The sequence below is a fragment of the Macrobrachium rosenbergii genome, chromosome 50, assembly GCF_040412425.1.
Source record: "Macrobrachium rosenbergii isolate ZJJX-2024 chromosome 50, ASM4041242v1, whole genome shotgun sequence".
Taxonomy (NCBI): domain Eukaryota; kingdom Metazoa; phylum Arthropoda; class Malacostraca; order Decapoda; family Palaemonidae; genus Macrobrachium; species Macrobrachium rosenbergii.
Window position 1 is genome coordinate 12,161,330 of NC_089790.1, and position 18,041 is coordinate 12,179,370.

The window sequence follows — 18,041 nt, forward strand, 5'->3', positions numbered from 1 at the left end:
TAACGTACAGCAATTTTACTTTTGTCGGCTAAAAATTCTCCCTTAAAATCAGGGTCATTTGGGGAGAGTGAAAATACTGGTAATATTGATATACAACACCTAAGTTACTACTCATCCACTGACTCCCCTACCATAGTCTAATGATACAGTACAGCAACAATAGCTATCCTTTGGGGTTAGGACATGCCTATGACAAAAGTAACCTATGGACTGAATGGTGTGCAGAAAATTTCAGTGAAAAACAGTCTCTGATGCCAGGAAATATGGTAAGTTAAAAAATTGGATATAAGTACATACTTAAAAATAGTTGGTATACAGTATATTACTATGATCATGAGGACACACTAAAGTCTATAACAAGGCATGCTGATCACACTAACCCACCTAAGAATGTTGAACAGAAAATTTACCAAAAACACAAAATGGTCACTACATACTACATGAACTAAAACATGCACAAATGGTAGCAGCCTACAGTTCATGACCCTGCCTCTCTGTCTGAAACCAACGTATAGACAGATCAACCAGAGGAGGAGGAAATATGACAAATTTTTCAACCAAGGATAGGGCAGGTCACATTGCTGAACCCACTCTTGCCTGTTTACTGAAGGACCTTGAATATAACTAAAAACAGAAAGGTCTATAGGTTGGTTAGTTGCTGAAGATCTATACCAGAAAAATACTTTTATACATCTCTTCAAGGACATACCGTATATCTTTTTCGTACATCTCTTCAAGAACATACTGTATATCTTTTAAACTTCTTACACACATTTTCAGAAATTCTGCCAACCAATGTCTTTATCTGTTGTGGTGAGGAAGGTTTCATTAAGAGAGAGGTTTCATTAAGAGAAAGGTTTCATTAAAACTGCACTTATATAAAATATGTACTACTGAAGGATATTTTCACACTGGATATTTTCAGAGCATTAAACTGCATTTGTGATTGAAGTATTGCAATATTTAAAAGTGAAAAAAATAGCCATTTACAATATCTTGGCTATTTTCCTCTTGGAACAGAAGTAAAATTGATCACCAGACTAATTTTTCATCAATATTTTTTTATTAAATTTAAACTGAACAATTTTAACCGTTTTTCATACAAGATTTAATTTGGAAGTCCCTATAACTTTCCAGTAAAGGTGATTTAAAGCAGACACAAAAATGATTAGTAGCTTTTGGTTTCATAATAATAAAGGTACTCACATTACTATTGTATAGCAACTCATTACTATATAGCAATTAAATCAGAATCACTGAGTTCAAGTACCATACTACAGAGACATATTATTATAAAGCAATTTAGTCAGAATTACTGGAATTAAGTACTGAGCCTTTTTAGTCTAGAGAATGTAATCATTATTTCCAGGAACAGTAATATGCAATTTGATGCATTTTACTATAGTACAAGGGCACCTAAAATGACACGCTTTATAAAGGTGTTTCCACACTACAGTAAAACATGTCATAAACACATCAGTAACTTATTGCTCAGACATTGCAAACAGGTTGGATAAAAGCTAATTACTTATTGGTAGTCCTAACCAGTGTGTCAAATGATTATTCATTACTGGCCAAAAGTTCAGTCTCCACTTGCAATTGCTGATTTACTTTGGATCTGTGATTTGTAAAAGTTGCTCCCCTGTGTTTATGATGTTTTACTTTAGTGTGGCTGCACCATAAGAATTACAAGTACAATTTGCAATTATTATCAAAATTAGGATATAATCTATGTTGCTGATTAATTTTAGTTAGCTATGCCAGGCCCCTTGGATTTACCGTAGAGTGACATGTGAAAATAAATTTCCTTTTTATATATTTTAAAAGATGTATGAAAACAAAAATATTCCGACCAGTAACTTGTTTTGTGGCCCCCTTCATTTTGAACGTCGTCCCAGGCTCTTTGTGGGTGGCACAAAACTTATCACATAAGACTGGAACAGGGTGGGAATATGATTTGCCAGTTGATTTTTAAGGATCCCTTATTTTTCATTCTTTTATTAAAATTTCCCTAAATGGCTTTTCTGTTTACCTATTTATATTTCTGTAGAGGTTACAGGGATTTTGGCTAGTCTTTCACATGTGCAAAATAGGTTTTCATCATTTGGAGTTCTTCAACTTATAAAATGAAAATTTATTTATTGTGCACAATACTTAATACCCTTGTTCCAAATAGAAATATGAAAGAAATACATTTCAAAAAAATTTTAAAAGGGTGAAAATTATATTACTGTAGTGAGCTATAAGATAAATTTTTGAGTATTTTAATTTATGGCATATTCTACTGCATGTTATACCTTACTAACATAGATAAGTAGTCATACATTAAAAAAGAAAAAAAAATAGTCTCTCTCAATATTATTTTGCTTGTTAAAGCCTAAAAATATCCTACCCTCTGATGGTTAATACTGTACAGTTTCATAGTCAATCACCATAATTTTCATTCTTGTTATGGGTAGCGTTATTACATGAGCTATCAGGAAATCAGTAAATAGCTAGATTCTTCCAAATTCATAGCCTTAAGTTTATAAGTTTGCATAATAAAATGTAAAACTAAAACATATAACAGTACTGTACTAATCTCTTACATATACTATACTAAGCTGTAACTCGGATATAATGACTAGGCTATTATGACCCCAACATTAAGGATTTTATATAAGAAATCACATTACACACTGTCAAACGTACTGCAACATGAAGAGCTAAAGAAATGTATCAGGATAAATTTTAGCTCAGGCAACATTCTGAATGCTACTGACAGATGACTCTCAGCTTGCAAAATTATGTTCCTTATGAGGTACAATGAGGCAACTATCATCCTACGCACAGATATCTCATAAAATATTAAAATATGGAATGCATAATCCTCCATTCACATATCAGTACCTAAAAATTCATAGGCCATTTTAAGAATTTTCTAATCATCATTAAACATTTTTAACAAAGTTGACAAGCTTTATTTCATTTTTACAGAGTAGTTTATACCTTTAAATACTTAAGTAAATATTGAACAAAATTTTATAATTATTTATTTGTTCACCTTCTTTTCTCAAAAATGCTGTAAAAATGGAATAAAAGTAATTCAATTGCTGGATACAATATTGATAAAATTGTAAGAAAGACAAAATTGGTAAAATAATGTTACTTAGCCTGTAGGACAAACAATAAAACCTGGTACAAAATTCTGCTTAAGTCAACAGTCAACTGTCTGTATTCATATACAAGTATCACTGAAAGCTTGTGAAGATCTTAATCTCACTCCTATAAAATGGCCACGTTAAAGACTGTACACAATGTACAAATATATAAATTCATTCAATAAACTTCTCAAAGTTTTATAACTGTACAAGAGCATTAAGAACTATACATAGTATTCTACTTGAACAAAACATCAACGAGATGCTTTATCATCAAAAGATTGATTTATAATTTTTTTACGCTGCTTCTTGATTTGTTCTTTTAAAGTGTTTGTCCCAGGATTTCCTCCAGCAGCCCCTGATTCCATCTCTTCCTCTGACTCTGCAAGTATAATTTTGTGAGTTATAAATTTTTAGCTCACTACTTATGCATTATTACAAAATGAGCTCATAATGCACACTGATTACTGTACATCAGCAGAGCAAAAATCAAAGATTATTATTAAAAAAAACTGTTGACTGATTATTTCAGGAGAGTTCCTCAGATCAAAATAGAAATATCAGCCCAGACTCCTAATCTAGCCACGTTCAAATTATAAAGGTTGGAACATGAGCAAGGAACCCATAGAGTTAAATAAATTCCTTGTAAGAACAGCAAAATCTTTAAATAAATTGCATAGAGCTTACATTAGGTTAGTTTATGGCTGAAGGGAAGTGGCTACTAATGAAAATATGATGAGCTGAAAGATCTTCAGAATATCGTAGATTGCATACACTGTAACTGATGAAAACGTCCACGTCATGTGAAGGATATATGAAATTTAGTATGTAGAGCTAAAGTAAACTCATAGACACAGACTTAGGCTACCCTAATTTTCTATTGAATATAACACTAATTTTTTCTAAGGCCATAAAAATGACCTGGTCTCTGGAACCTAACATACTGATAAGTGAGGAGTGGACTCAAAATTCAATTTCCAACATACGATGAACTTATGCTATATATTTTAGAATCTTGTTCTGACATATTATGGAAATAAAATCAAAATAAAACAAAATGTGCATAGATAATGGACGTTTTCTTGAGATGCAACAATCACAGGTACTCACTTATCCTTTAAAGATGAGTTTTGTTTTAGTTTCATTTCTGTAGTGGATACTTATACAGTATTGTACTATGCTGTGGCAGCATTTTGTATAAAGTAGGTACGTTTTTCTTTGACGACCCTCAAAGTATTTTGTTAAAAATTTAATCTTTTGCTCTATGGCCTGCACTCATTTTATCATCTTATCCTAATAATTTAAAAATTATTAAGCAAGCAAATCCGGAATCAGTACCTAAGGTCCATGATGTTCGTGCGGTGGCCACTTCTACTAACTTTTTTTCATTATATGAATTTTGATGAACTTAAGAAATATACGGGTTGGAAATCACCAAAAGTATTTAAACGCCAATATCTTAAGTCTTTAGAGGCCCTTAAATTTTCCACAGTTGCAGTGGGTGGTGTGGTCCCCCCTGGTCCAACTCAAGTTTAGTTTATATGAATTTAATCCCTGACCCCCTGTCTCACCTGCTTGCCCTGCGTCTTCCATTGGGTCAGTTCTGCCCCTTAGCCTAGCCCATTTATTTCCACAATGCCTCATTGTCATTTATTTTGTTAGCCTTAAGTATACTAGTTGGACTAATATCTAGTATTCAAAAATTTTATCTGAGTACCTCAAAATTTTCCTGTGTATTTATGAATTTTTTACCTGTGTGCCTCTGAATCCTATTTTTGTGAAAAACACACAAAATAATATAAAAAATTTTGAGATTGAAGATCAAAATGTAAGAGGCAAACATGGAGCATACGCTGCATGTGGGGCAGCGCTGCAAAACACTTAAAACGAAAAATCGTAAGATAAAAACAAATTAAATTGCCTCTAAGACCAACAATCCAACCAGAATTAGTACTCAACTTAGATGGTGATAAAATCTCGGTGGAAGACATGATGAGCTGCCAAAAAGAAAATACGATCGCACACAGAACAGAACGCGGTGTAAACACGATCGCTGCTAAAATTGGAATGACGTGTCAGTCTCGTGATGACGCCTACTTGGCGGTCGGGTGAGTATTCCGAGTTACAAGTTTGTAACGGCTCATCCAATTTGGGTCTTTGAGAATTGAGAAGTCTATTGGACGAAGGCCTGTGGAAGCGTAATAGCTCACCCCTGGTATATACTGACATCTGTATGAGATGTTTGAACTGGAGGTAGTAACTCCAGCATCCTACATAGCTTTTTTCTCTGGTATATATAGCAGTCTTAAACCTAGAAATGTGCTAATTGGAACCAATTTCACTGGGTGACACAGGTCTTCCCCCAGAAATAGATTTTTCCTTTGTCAAAATCCCTTTTATGTAAGGATTTTATGATTACAATTCCATAAGTAGGGTTTTGCTTGAAAGATAATTTTTCATATTTGGGCAGTAAGGAGACAAGAGTAGTTAGTTAGTTATAAATGATTTGTTTAACCAGACCTCTGAACTCTTTTAGGGTTCTTCTCGGGCTGGATGGAGACAAGAGTAATAGTAAGCACTTATGTCATACCTCTCTCTGCCAACTTTTCCTCTTTACTTAGGCCAGTGTGAATCCATATTTCACTGATTCATTTGCCTAAGAAACTAACCTGATCTTTCTGGGAAGTCCTTACCTCCTCAACTTTTTAATCCATATTTCATTAAATACTCTACTCCTCCTGTTGTCAACATTTCACCAACCCCATATTTAAGGTATTTATACCTTCTCCCATACTAAAAGTAGGGTCCTCTTTCTTCTCCATAAGTTTCTGCTACAGTATCTTCTGCATAATTAATGCCACTACTTTCCTTCAAGTCACCAATTCTGTAGATGTTCACCCTGTTGACTGAAATACTCTAAATTTTGGCTAATTTATCAAGGTCCTTTTGTTATTATGTGTAAGATTTATGCCTAGCAAAAGTTCTGAAGGTAAATTAAGATCTTTGGAAGTGGGCCCAAGGGTTCAGTATGGTTTTCATAAACTGACCTGGGTTCATGGGTATGTCGCCTGACACACCAGCCCCACTGGCATCTGGTGGGGTTGGGTCTCCTGTCAATTATATCAGCGTTCCAAACAAAGTTTGAAAATTTATATCTCGGACGTGTCGATTTTAAAGAGATAAAAGCTTTTACAGTGTTTTGGTAAGTCATTATAATGAAATTAGTTCCTTTACATCACTGATCATTTAAATAACTTATCTACATCAGTCTTATAAGCTTTGGGGATGAGGATGATATTATTCCTCCACACAACTGGTCATTTAAATGACTTACCTTCATCAGTCTCATAACCTTTAAGGAAACTGAAATTATCAGCTATCTTTTCATCTTTTGAATCTTCTTTCCCACCGTCAACCTTATTTCTCTGCCGAGCCAAAATCTGTCGCAGCTCTGACGACCTTGCAGTTTTATACTGTTGAAGAGTGAAACATCAACTTAGTCACCATTTTTAACACTGCATTGAGTAACATGAATATTGAAGAACAGTGGTCAAGAGAAAACATATTTTTCAAAACATACAAGATAAATCAATGACAGACTTTACAATCAGAAAGATTAAGCGAGTCATGTTACTACTCTTTACCTTAACATAAGAGGTCAAGTGAAGACAGTGACAGATTGTTGAATAATGAGCTAATTACTGGTGTCAACAAAAGATCAGCACCAACCCCTGTTTGTTTATCATACTAAAGTACAAAGATACAAAAAGTTCAAAAAGGGAAACACCAGTATCATTGAAAGGGGTTGTAGGAATAATAAGATAAAAGGACAGGACTGAAAATCAGTGTGAGTAAACGATGCTCACAACAAATGTTATGAAATTAAAGGAAAGATATACTGTCATGAAATATCCTGGGAGAATGCTGTCGGAAGGGTGTAAGGAGCAAATTCAAGACAGGGTGCCTAACTGAAAAGACGGGGTCATGAGATGCTTAAGATGAAATTTACCCTATGCTATATTATATCTTTTGTTTTAATGAATTTTTGTCATTGTTTAGAATACAATATTATCTAATTTCATGTACTGTACATGAAAGAGAATACACCCTCAATACATTTTACATAAAAGCTCTGACATGTTTTTATCTAGTCTAGTAGTAACCTTAAAAAAAATCAGTCTTCAGTCTGAAGATGGAAAAGCATTTAAGTACATTGATATAAATGATAAATAAAAAAAATTGTAAACCCAGCAACAATTATTAAATACACCTCTGTAATGTATAACATTTCTTACCCCTGATATGTTTCTTTGTATAGTTATTTGAGAATCCAGGCGGGCTCCTTCTGACTTTCCACAAAATTCCTCTAATTGCCTGCGATCAAGAGCAAATAGTTTCTCACCATCTACTCCCTCAAACTGCTTTGTTATCCTGAAAAAACATACAACAAATACATTTTAGCATAATTTTTCATGATGGTAAATAAAGTTTGAAGTTCCAAAGTGATAAAAAATTACTGAAAAAATAGTGAAAATCTACAACGGTTTCCTGGCAATTAACCCTCCAACACCACATGACACAAAGGACCACATGTCATTCCTGTGATTTATTTTCTAAAAATTTTTATTCACCTATACCCTTCCTTCTAATAGTTCTCATCCAAGTAGGTCTGGGTTGTCCAAATCTTGTGCCCACATCAGTTTCGTAAAATACTTGTCCAAGCTATCTGCTATCTTGCATAATTATTTCATCTACAAGCTTAACTTCCATAATTTCCCTGGCTCTGTCCTGCAATCTGACTTTGGCTTTTAAAGTTCTTCTTAAAGCTTTATCCTGAGATCCACAGAATTTTTAGATATAGTTGCAATGACATACCATGATTCATGTCTTTACTGCAATACAGATTACACTAGACTTATGATCTTATTTTTGTATGCAATTTTAATCTGTCTGACTTCCATATCTTATCCAGTTTGCCCAATGTTTGATTTGCCTTTTTATTCTTTCACTAAATACAAACTCAAGAGAATCTATACTGGACATCATAGTTTTCAATATTTCAAAGATTCAACCTCTTTAATCCTTACTCTATTTGTTGTTATTTCATCCCTTTATAAATGCACTGCTCTCTCTTATTACTTTCGTTTTTTTTTATTTATTTTAAGTTCCATCTCCTTATATATATGATGCATTCTATTAAGCCAGCTTTGTAATTATTGCAGTGCTTTGCTGATTAAAACAGCAACAGCTACATATTCCATGACTGTCAAGTTTCTATTGTTACCCCAAGATAAACCTCCTGTTCCATCCACAACACTTTTTTCATCATGAAATCTATGAGAAGGGAAAACAGCAAAGGTGATATGTTATTCCCTTGAAACACTCTACTATTCACTGCAAATTCATCTGATAGGAACCCCATTAACACGAACTTTCCATCTTCTTTATTTGTGGATGATTTCAATTATCTTTACACATTTAACGTGAATACCATAGTACTGTACTCTACCCCAAGACATTCCATAGTACTGTCTGGGGATACTACCAGATACCAAGTACCTTCCTTTAAGCCTCCAGAAGGGAATTTTTACATTCCATGTACTTCTACAAAATGTCTTTAAACAAACAAGCAGCAAATATGGTTAACTAAAAAAAACATGAAACACTACAAAAGCTATAAAAACTGGGGAGAGGGGTTGAAGTCTTCGTGAAATACACAAGTATCATAAGAACATCAATTCTGTCATAAGTGCAGATTAGGGCAGATTAATCATTTCAAGGGACGCCTAAACCTGGGTATCATAAGATATACGTCAAGTTTAAAATATAATAGTCATGAAAGTTGCACAAATTCAACATTTTCTTTTTTCCTTGTTGGTATTTACTTAGACGAAACCTTTTAACCTTGCATCATTTCTTTGTTTTTTATCTTTCATTTCTTTTTGTAATGCATGTCAATCATACTAAATTTCATCATCTATCTTCTTGGCAAATTTCATGCTACAATTTCCAGAATCACTCAACTACATTATTCCTTTAAGGAAAAAACACTTTGGAGTAAGCTACACAGTTTGAGCTAATCAACTTATGGGAGGGAATAAAAGGTTTAATACAGCATTCTGTAAATAAATAACTGTTTCTAAACTCCTATGGATACATAGTGTTCCGAAGAAAAATAACTGAGATTACTAAGATTGTTGGAAAGTTACACCAAATCCTGAAAGCTATGCCCATTTTTCTCAGGAGACAATACTGCCAAGATAAATGTGTTGAGAGGGGAAGTGATAATTCATGGAAATCCACAAATATTAAAATTCCATAAAATACTTAAGAGTAAAAGCCACATAAGTAACAAAATTTACATGCATTCTGATAAAAAAAAATGTGAAAAGAAAGGCTGGTTTATATGTCAAAATATTAGGTTTTTGTACCTGAACAATGTGATAAGGAAAACTTTCCAGTCTATCGTTACACAACCTACCTCTTTGAGAACCCTTTCAGTTTGAGCCAGTTCTGAACTTCTTGTGGAGTAGAGGACTGGTTGATATATACATCAGGAGTTTTTACAATATCAAGGTGGGGTCTTGAACGCCTGAAGGACTCTAAGACCATCTTCAGCTCCTCATTCATTAGGTCAGCATTGGATTTGGCTGTACAGAAATAGGGTGATATACAGTATCTCATTTAACATGATATATTCAGATATCTGGCTTACTAAATCCATATAATGTATAGATCTTGTGAATTTGGAGCCTGTACCATCTCCCTAAAATATTCTAAATTTTAGAAACTAAATATGTGATTGTGGAAAAACTGGGTTTTTATTCCAAAGAAGTAATTCTTTTATACAAATCCATCAACCATAAACTGTATACAACCACTAATTATGACCACTGAATGTCCCAACTCAATGATTTTTTGAAAAAATGGAAGAAGAATGTTTATCTCATAATGCATGCACGACCTATACACTCAAGTACCCATCAGCCACCTTCACTTTTTATGTCTTCTCAGAATGAGGCTTCAAGACCAGTGGGGCTAAAAAGAATAACTCACATCATGACTAATGGATTCATAAAAACTAGTTTTTCATCAAAAATTCAGTTTACCTTATGCCAAGGCCATCAATCATATATTTGCCAAAATCTCAATTTATGTGGTAGAACAGAGTTGCTAAATATTCCCAGAGCATCACTTGTATATACCTATATGATCCAGGGGACACTTTGGGAATCGCAAGAGTCTGGGACCAAGGATTTGAGCAAGGCACTTGTATTAGGTAAGTAAATTTTGATTAATAGAATGAACACACTTACCATTCACGTCAGACATACAAATCTATGAATCAAGTCAACTTTAGGATACCAACATGAATGAATGAAAGGAGATAGAGTCATGAAGATGGAAATGATGAAGATTCCCTCCTCCTCAAAAGTAAAATTTGGTACACCACAAGTGTCAGTCCAAACAAATACTGTGCAAACATAAACATTTGCAGGTTACATTTACTTGGATGAAACTTGGCAAAAGTGCACTGCCACTGCCAGGTACCTGCATGTAAAATAAACATCCACATGACATTTAAAAACAACACGTAGAGTTTTCATTTCCTGGATCAGCATTCTTTACCTACTGTACTTTGACATCCGTCACAACCACGATAAGTCATACCTATATCCCTTGATAACAGAGATAGATTACGTCTTTCATCATCAAAGAAAAATCCTCAATCACAGAAATTGTGGAGCATATTAAATCGACAGCCCCTTCACCACGCCAGTTACAGAATTGGTAGCACTAGCCTTTTAGAGTTTACTGATTAAAGTCCAACAGGACCCTGTGATGTGTGTAGCTGCCTCCTCCGAAAAGCCCTCTACCTCTGAGATCTGACTGTGTAACCTCTACATATGTGTAAAATCTTGTGTATGCTGTGGAATCTGAAGTGCAACTGCTTAAGTAACTACTTCCAGGATGAAATTTCCTAGAACTGTTCCAAAAGGCAGCAATCCGAGTCACCTTCACGTTCTTAGAAGCTCAGAGCTTGACTAAGACATGCCTGTTACGTCCAAGATCTGTGGTTCAAAGCATGTCCCTTACCCTGGCATCGAGGTCATCTTTGATATGGCTGGTCAAAGAATTTATTGTTTCCTGTCTGAGGTCACAGGCACAACACTAACCTCCACTGATGAGAAGCAACTCATCTTGTTCTATGTGGTTTTAGAATGGTTTTATCATTGCTGTTCAAATGGTGGGAATGAGAGAAATGATGGTGGAAATCCTTTAACAAACTTAAATTGATTATATGGACATAGGAACTATATTCCTTAGCAAATTCTTGGAACAAGTCTTTCACAACCATGAACAGGGCAAAGTTAGTAGCTTGGCTTTTGTAACTCCCTTCCTTAGTAAATACAAACACTTTTTTTTAAGAGAATCTAAACAATATACAGTATAATGAATGTAACATGATGATTCCTTTATAAAAAAAAATACATACAAAAGAACAGTGAGTTAAAGATAATAAGCTTCTAATTACAGAAGTAGTTGGGAGTTGGGAAATAAGGACTTATTGACCAAGAAACATCAGCAAAAAAAACTTAAAACAGAAGGATGCCATTGCTATGAAATGAGAGAAATGATTTATAATGCGAATTTTAAATAATGGAATAATTAATCAGACATATTAAAAAGATAAGAACTTAAAACAGCTTGATCAAAAGTACAACTAAGAATTGACTCATTAATACTGAATGCATCCTACCCAGAGAATTTATGTACACAACTAAACACATTCCTTCTTTTTGATACCACATGCAACTTTTATGGCTCATGTTCTTGAGTTAAAAAGACCCAACTACCAGATAAAAAGAGCATAATTTTTCATGTGTATGCAATTTAAACATTGTCTCTATGACTGATTTAATATTACAATTAGTGAAAAAATTAGAATACAAGTACTTTTACTTGTATTTTGAATGGTCATAGAGTAAATTGCATGTACAGTACAGAGCATTTAGGCAAAGAACATATTACGGATTGCAGATAAAAGTTATGCATGGATTGTCCTACTAGTCACAATTAATTCATTTGAAAGAAACAACCAAAACTAAGATGAGCTTTTTCTGTGTTGAATGTTTATCTCTGGAATGCAGTACACCAATGATCAAATAAAGCAAACTTGCAACAGATGACACTGCAAAGGTCAAACACAGAACAGTACAAGACAAAACATTATGGATAAGTTCAAAGACTACACACAACCAATCTAGAAAGGTAATGAGCAAACTCTATCACACGAGGTACTGGATAACTGAATAACAAACATCTGAGTTACTATACAAATAAGCAAGCCCTTAAGCATACAAAACTCCCACTCCACGATAGATGACAGAAAAAGAATCAGTATGGACTTACTAGTCCCATAAATATCAGCAAACTGCTTCTTAGGAGGTTTTCGGGCAACTGAATGAGTGGGAGTAAAGTCAGGGGGAGGTGGGGGAGGAGGCTCAGGGATACTACTGGATTTTTTAGGGGGCGACTTCTTACGTGCTGGTGGCTCCTCATCACTGGACTCATTTGAGGCATAATCTGTAAAATACAACACAAAATGAAAATATGCTTGAAATAAAGGTACAATTAATATGTCAGCAACATCTCCATGTAACAGCATTGCATATTTACCAAGGAAAGTACAGTAATACAAGAACAAAAAAGTTTTTAAATTAAATGGCTCAACTACTGCCAAAATATTTTCACTCTGCATTTCTTGGGAACTGAGGAACATTCCAGTTATTACTAAACATATTGTTGTGTACAACTGTCTTAGTTGTCATTAGTATGCACTAGTATTAACAGAACTAAACAAAAATGAGGAAAAGGGGCATTAACATTGATCTATTTCTTTCCAATCAGCCTCTGAGGGGCTAGCATTTAGATCCCAGACTACATATATACAATTATTGTATTTAAAAATCAAGATTCATATTGAATACTTAGCCATCAAAATCACTGAGCCTCACTGGAAAAACTTTGAGGTAAATGGTTGCAGTTAAAGTTGCTAATTTTTTTAACTGCTCGATATAAAAAATATGTATTGATAGCACCTTTTTTGTATCATTAAGGCTTAGTTTCTACATGATAACCTCCAGAAGTACAATGAATCATACTTATTTCAAGAAGTAAATCATATATACCTTTAAGCACTTCTCATATAAAGTACTTCATGTTTGCTGTCTTAAAATAAATTGCATTTCTGTAAATAATTGAATTTCTCTGAGACTCAACTACTGTTTTGTGATAGATTTCTTTATAGCCACCTCCTACTGATCCTCCCATCAAAAGGATCCCTTGGTTGATGAGGTTGCTGGAAAATCTAGAGAGAACAACCCCCAACTCCTCTGCTTTATCAGGATAGGGTTTTTAAACTTTTTCTTGATGGACCAAAGAAAAATTTATCTCAAAACATTCTCACTATCTCAAATCAGTTATCTGCTAAAGAACTAGCTTTTATTCAGACCTGCACACCTCTGGCAGAGAACAAACACTTAACTAGACACCACTCACAGAAAGAATGGTCTTGAAATCTTAATAACAAGAGAGAGACCTTACCGGGCCTGGCATACCTCAAACAAGACATGGAAAAAACCATCTTCAATGGCATCTGCTGCTCAAGACATGGCCAAAAGGAAGAATAAGGAAAAACATGTCTTGAGAAGTTTACAACCAGTTAAGCGCTTCTCCAGTTAGACAGTTGTGACCCTATCTAGTATTAGTAGTTACTTATGAAGATTCCATGAATGAAGGCTGAGCATATGGGAACCAGCCAGCACATGCTTCAAAACAGCAGTTCTTGCCCAATGTACCCTCTAGTGGGTGGCCACGAGTGGTTGCAAGATCCTCATCCAATTAAAAACAAGAAAAGTCTGGAATGTTTGGAATGGAATCAATCTTGAATTTGACAGGTGTAGGTCAAGCTGCAGTATTTCACAATAGAAGAAATACCCAATGTCTCCTAAGTACTATATTTTACCAATCGGAGTCTACTACTGTACTTCCAATATTTTAATATTTGCAAAGAAAAAAATTTTCTAGGCAAACCAATCACAGCACTACCAACAAATGATATACAAATAGTAAATTTAGTGATAATTATGTAGACTTCACTACCATATGATTTACTCCAAATTGTCTCTGAACAATCAATGAGCTTGCTAAGTTCAGCATAACTCAAGAGAGGTAACTGGAACAAATAATGCTTCAATGCCACCATTCAACACATGGCTAGAAATGTTTTGTCTTATAAATCTATTCATTGCAAAAATAAACAGTACTGTTTTATTTGCTATACTGACATCTGCTGCTCTAGATTTTCCCAACTATGAACTTTTAACTTCATAAAGGAGAACTGAGAACTGGAAGTGGTGATGCATGCTTGCTGGTTGGCAAGGGTGGTGTAACTGGGTAAGTTAGTGGTGCTTGACTTGCATGAGAATGTATCAGTCTATTGGAAGATTCTGAAAGGAAACAATGAAATTTCCTGAAGCCACTATATGTTGTAGACTATACCTAATTACCATAAACTGTGGAGTCCTCTTCAGTTTCTAAATTTATTACCCAGATTCCAAAAACCAACTACCAGTACAGTACAGTGAAATCTTAACAACATGAGCATCAATTTTCCAATTCAAGAGTGATCTTTGATGGAATGCTGTATGATATTAGTGTTTAACACTTAGCAAAATCCAGAGTTTAAGACACTATAGCCATCAAAAGCTATATAGCCCTACAATCATCAACAAACTTTCAAAAATAATGAAGGTGAACAATGGTGTTATACATGAACTCTTAATTTGTAATGGTTACCAGACAATGAAGTAAGGGTTCCAGATTGCCAATCAATTTTTCATTTGACTGCTGGTTTTCCATTGTGTTTTGGACTGCATAATCTCTTTTCACCTGCACTAAAATGTCCAAATGAGATGCAGATATATCCAAAGAGAGGATACAGGGTTAATGAGTAATGCAGCCTATGCTAGCCTATCCAAAACTCATAAGACTATGCAAACATACAGTATACAGAATTTGAAGCTGTATTTCATTGCAATACTGTATATAATAGGTTAGCCTATCCACTATTATTTTCAATCAAGCAACTATCAATCACACACCGTCTATAGGTAGTTATTATTGAATAACTAAACCAGATCACTGAGCTAATTTTATTAATGATTAGAGTTTAGATTTCATTAAACTGCAGCTCCTTAAAAATTTTATACATCAGTTAACTGAAAAGGAGAGAGATAAAATTTCTTTGACTGACTCGTTTCCAAACCTTGATATTTGTTAGCAATTATATTTTGGCCATTCACACAAAAGTGTTTGTACTGTATCTAGACAGGAAAGTACACACTATGAATGCTGTGCAAAAGTGACAAATAAAAACGCAATGACTAGGCTAATCACAAAAGTGGAACGTCATCGCTTAAAGTAAAATGTAGCTAAGATTATGCCATACCACCCTGCACAATATTTAAATCTTTCAATACACCTATTTTGTAATTACAGTGTAGTATAATTAGCCCACTGTAACTTTATCTTTGTAACACCAATGCTAGCCAAATTCTAAAACATTCCAACAACAACTTGCTAGCTTGCTGTCAACTGATTTGCATGTACAACAGCCCCCTGCCCTTCGACTGCATGCTGTCTTGCAAGATTGTCCAAGGCACTCCACATTCAACAGTAACACAATTTTCAGGAGCACAGTCTTCGGCCACTAGGGAGGAGGTGGTGTTGTCAGCACACAAAAAAGCATGTATCATAAACATAAGCCCTTGCAAAGCATAGGGAACACTAATGAATGATAAAACTTCCATTATACAGTTCTATTCAGCTTGCACACTTCTACAAGTGGGAAAGCCCTCTGACTGTTGGCAATGCAGCATCAACTTTACCTCAACCCATGCTAGTTGCCTGAATAGGCCACACAACATTATCAGTGGGCTAGTCAGCATATATAGTGCTCAGCTAGCTTATGTGGTTGAGAAGAGGTACTTTTCACTCCCACTCCAGATCATTCAATCTTTGCTTGGCACATCCATCTGCACAGTGTGCTTCTTTGTATGCACTTTACCCATTTAGTATGAGAAAGAGCATTTATCAGTTAGCACTGAAAAATGTGCAGTCATGGACAGTGCAAATACAGAAAATGTAGGTTAAATGAATGATGACTGTACACAATTCATTGTTTAGCCAAAATCATTTGGACCTCAAAAGGTAGTTCAAAGTCCAAGAGCTCGAACAAAGAACTGACCACTCTTTTTCAAAAAATAAAATCAATGGAATTTTTTTACTTGGTCCTCTTCAGCAATACATGTTTAAAGTGATACCACCATCTATATTCATTTTGAAAAATTAGCGATAGTACCTGTAATTCAAATACTTCAATTAAATCCTGTACTCTCTAATAAAACAAAACATTTACATCAACTGATAAACTCAAAAATCATGATGGATCATATTTTCTTTAAGTATGAAATGCTAGAATATGGAACTATAAATTTATTAAGACAGCACAAATACCCATGGCCACCACTTGAAAATGAGCAGAAAGGTACACAATCAGGTAACAAAAGAATGCAAACAAATATTCAGCAGCATTCAAGCAGGCAAAGGCCACAAAACAAAATGCACATTTATTACTTTTTCTTGACCAGAAATTTGGAACAACAAAAAACATAGATAAAATTTAACATTTAAAGTACCTTTATTTTTTGTGAAACAGCCCAAGAAACAATATGTTTAAATATATTCTCTTCTCTTGTTCAGTTTTGATGTTACAAACTTCTAGATATTTAAAACTTAAAAGAGTTCTTAATACCATTACAGAATATCATGTCATATCCTACCTGGAAACTGGATCTGAGTGTCATCATCACTTGTATCTGAATCAAAATCGGCTGGAACTTTAGGGTGTTGGAAGATATAAGGAGGGCCTACTTTCAGGAATAAAATCATTTCTTGGGTTACAAACAGTAAACCACAGGGTCTACATATGATTTTTACTATGCTTAACTGCTACATGAGCTCAGTTTATTATATTCTACAAAAAACTCTACTCGACTCATTTTCTCCCACACAAAACAATTCTGCAATACTGTTAGTGCACAAGTTTCTCCGTATGCCAAATGGCAATGGAATATCTTTATGTAACCTGCTACTCAACTAATCTCTTTAAAAAATTACATGATAATTTAGAGGACATAACATTAACCACTTGAAACTTTCTTTTAAGAACAATAATTTCCAACAGTTACTTCAAACTGTTATCGAAGACTAGGGGTGAGACTACGTGCAAATCTACAGCGTGAATTCAGTTATTGTAAATGGAGCCTAACCTCTCCAAACTACATGATAAAAAAAGGGACAAAGCAACAATATTTACCCATCTACAATGTTGACTCTACCTGGTGACGCATTGAGATCTTAAATAAAACACAGTGAATAACTTTGCTATCTAAAGTCTCATTGAGACCTTGTATAAACTATAGAGGATACTGTTACTATCTGAAGTAAAAATATTAATACCCTCAGCAAGAAAAGAAAATAATTTTGCTACTTTATTTACTGCCTTTTTAACATTACTTTAAAGGCCACTGTTCCTTTTTTAACACATTTTTTTCTTCCAAAACCTGAGCAAGGATCATTTTCATTGTAACAAGTATCTCGTGTAAAGGAATTTGGCATACTATGTACTGTGTTCAAGTACTTACCAAGACAAGGGCCTACTCACTTTCCACTCTCTTTTCTTAAGAGGATAGTTATACCACAAGTAACCTGAAAGGAGAGCTTTCCACCTGTACTATTCCATCAGGTTTTTCACCCTAACAATCCCATACTTCG

At 34.4% G+C, this 18,041-nt stretch overlaps 1 protein-coding gene across 20 annotated transcripts in view; it reads right to left on the reverse strand.

The window, feature by feature from the left end:
• Window positions 1-874: 874 nt before the first annotated feature.
• LOC136832604 (epidermal growth factor receptor kinase substrate 8-like) overlaps window positions 875-18,041 on the reverse strand; it is a 190,436-nt gene continuing 173,269 nt past the window's right edge. For 9 of the 20 annotated variants that reach the window (XM_067093800.1, XM_067093796.1, XM_067093805.1 and 6 more), the window contains 6 exons: window positions 17,048-17,137; window positions 12,555-12,728; window positions 9,622-9,790; window positions 7,436-7,571; window positions 6,475-6,613; window positions 875-3,522 (listed from right to left, as the gene is read on the reverse strand). In XM_067093800.1, coding sequence (XP_066949901.1) covers window positions 3,395-3,522; window positions 6,475-6,613; window positions 7,436-7,571; window positions 9,622-9,790; window positions 12,555-12,728; window positions 17,048-17,137 — 836 coding nt within the window. In that variant the 3' untranslated portion in view covers window positions 875-3,394. The remainder of the gene's footprint in view (window positions 3,523-6,474; window positions 6,614-7,435; window positions 7,572-9,621; window positions 9,791-12,554; window positions 12,729-17,047; window positions 17,138-18,041) is intronic. The other 11 variants (XM_067093808.1, XM_067093812.1, XM_067093813.1 and 8 more) reach the window with 4 other exon arrangements.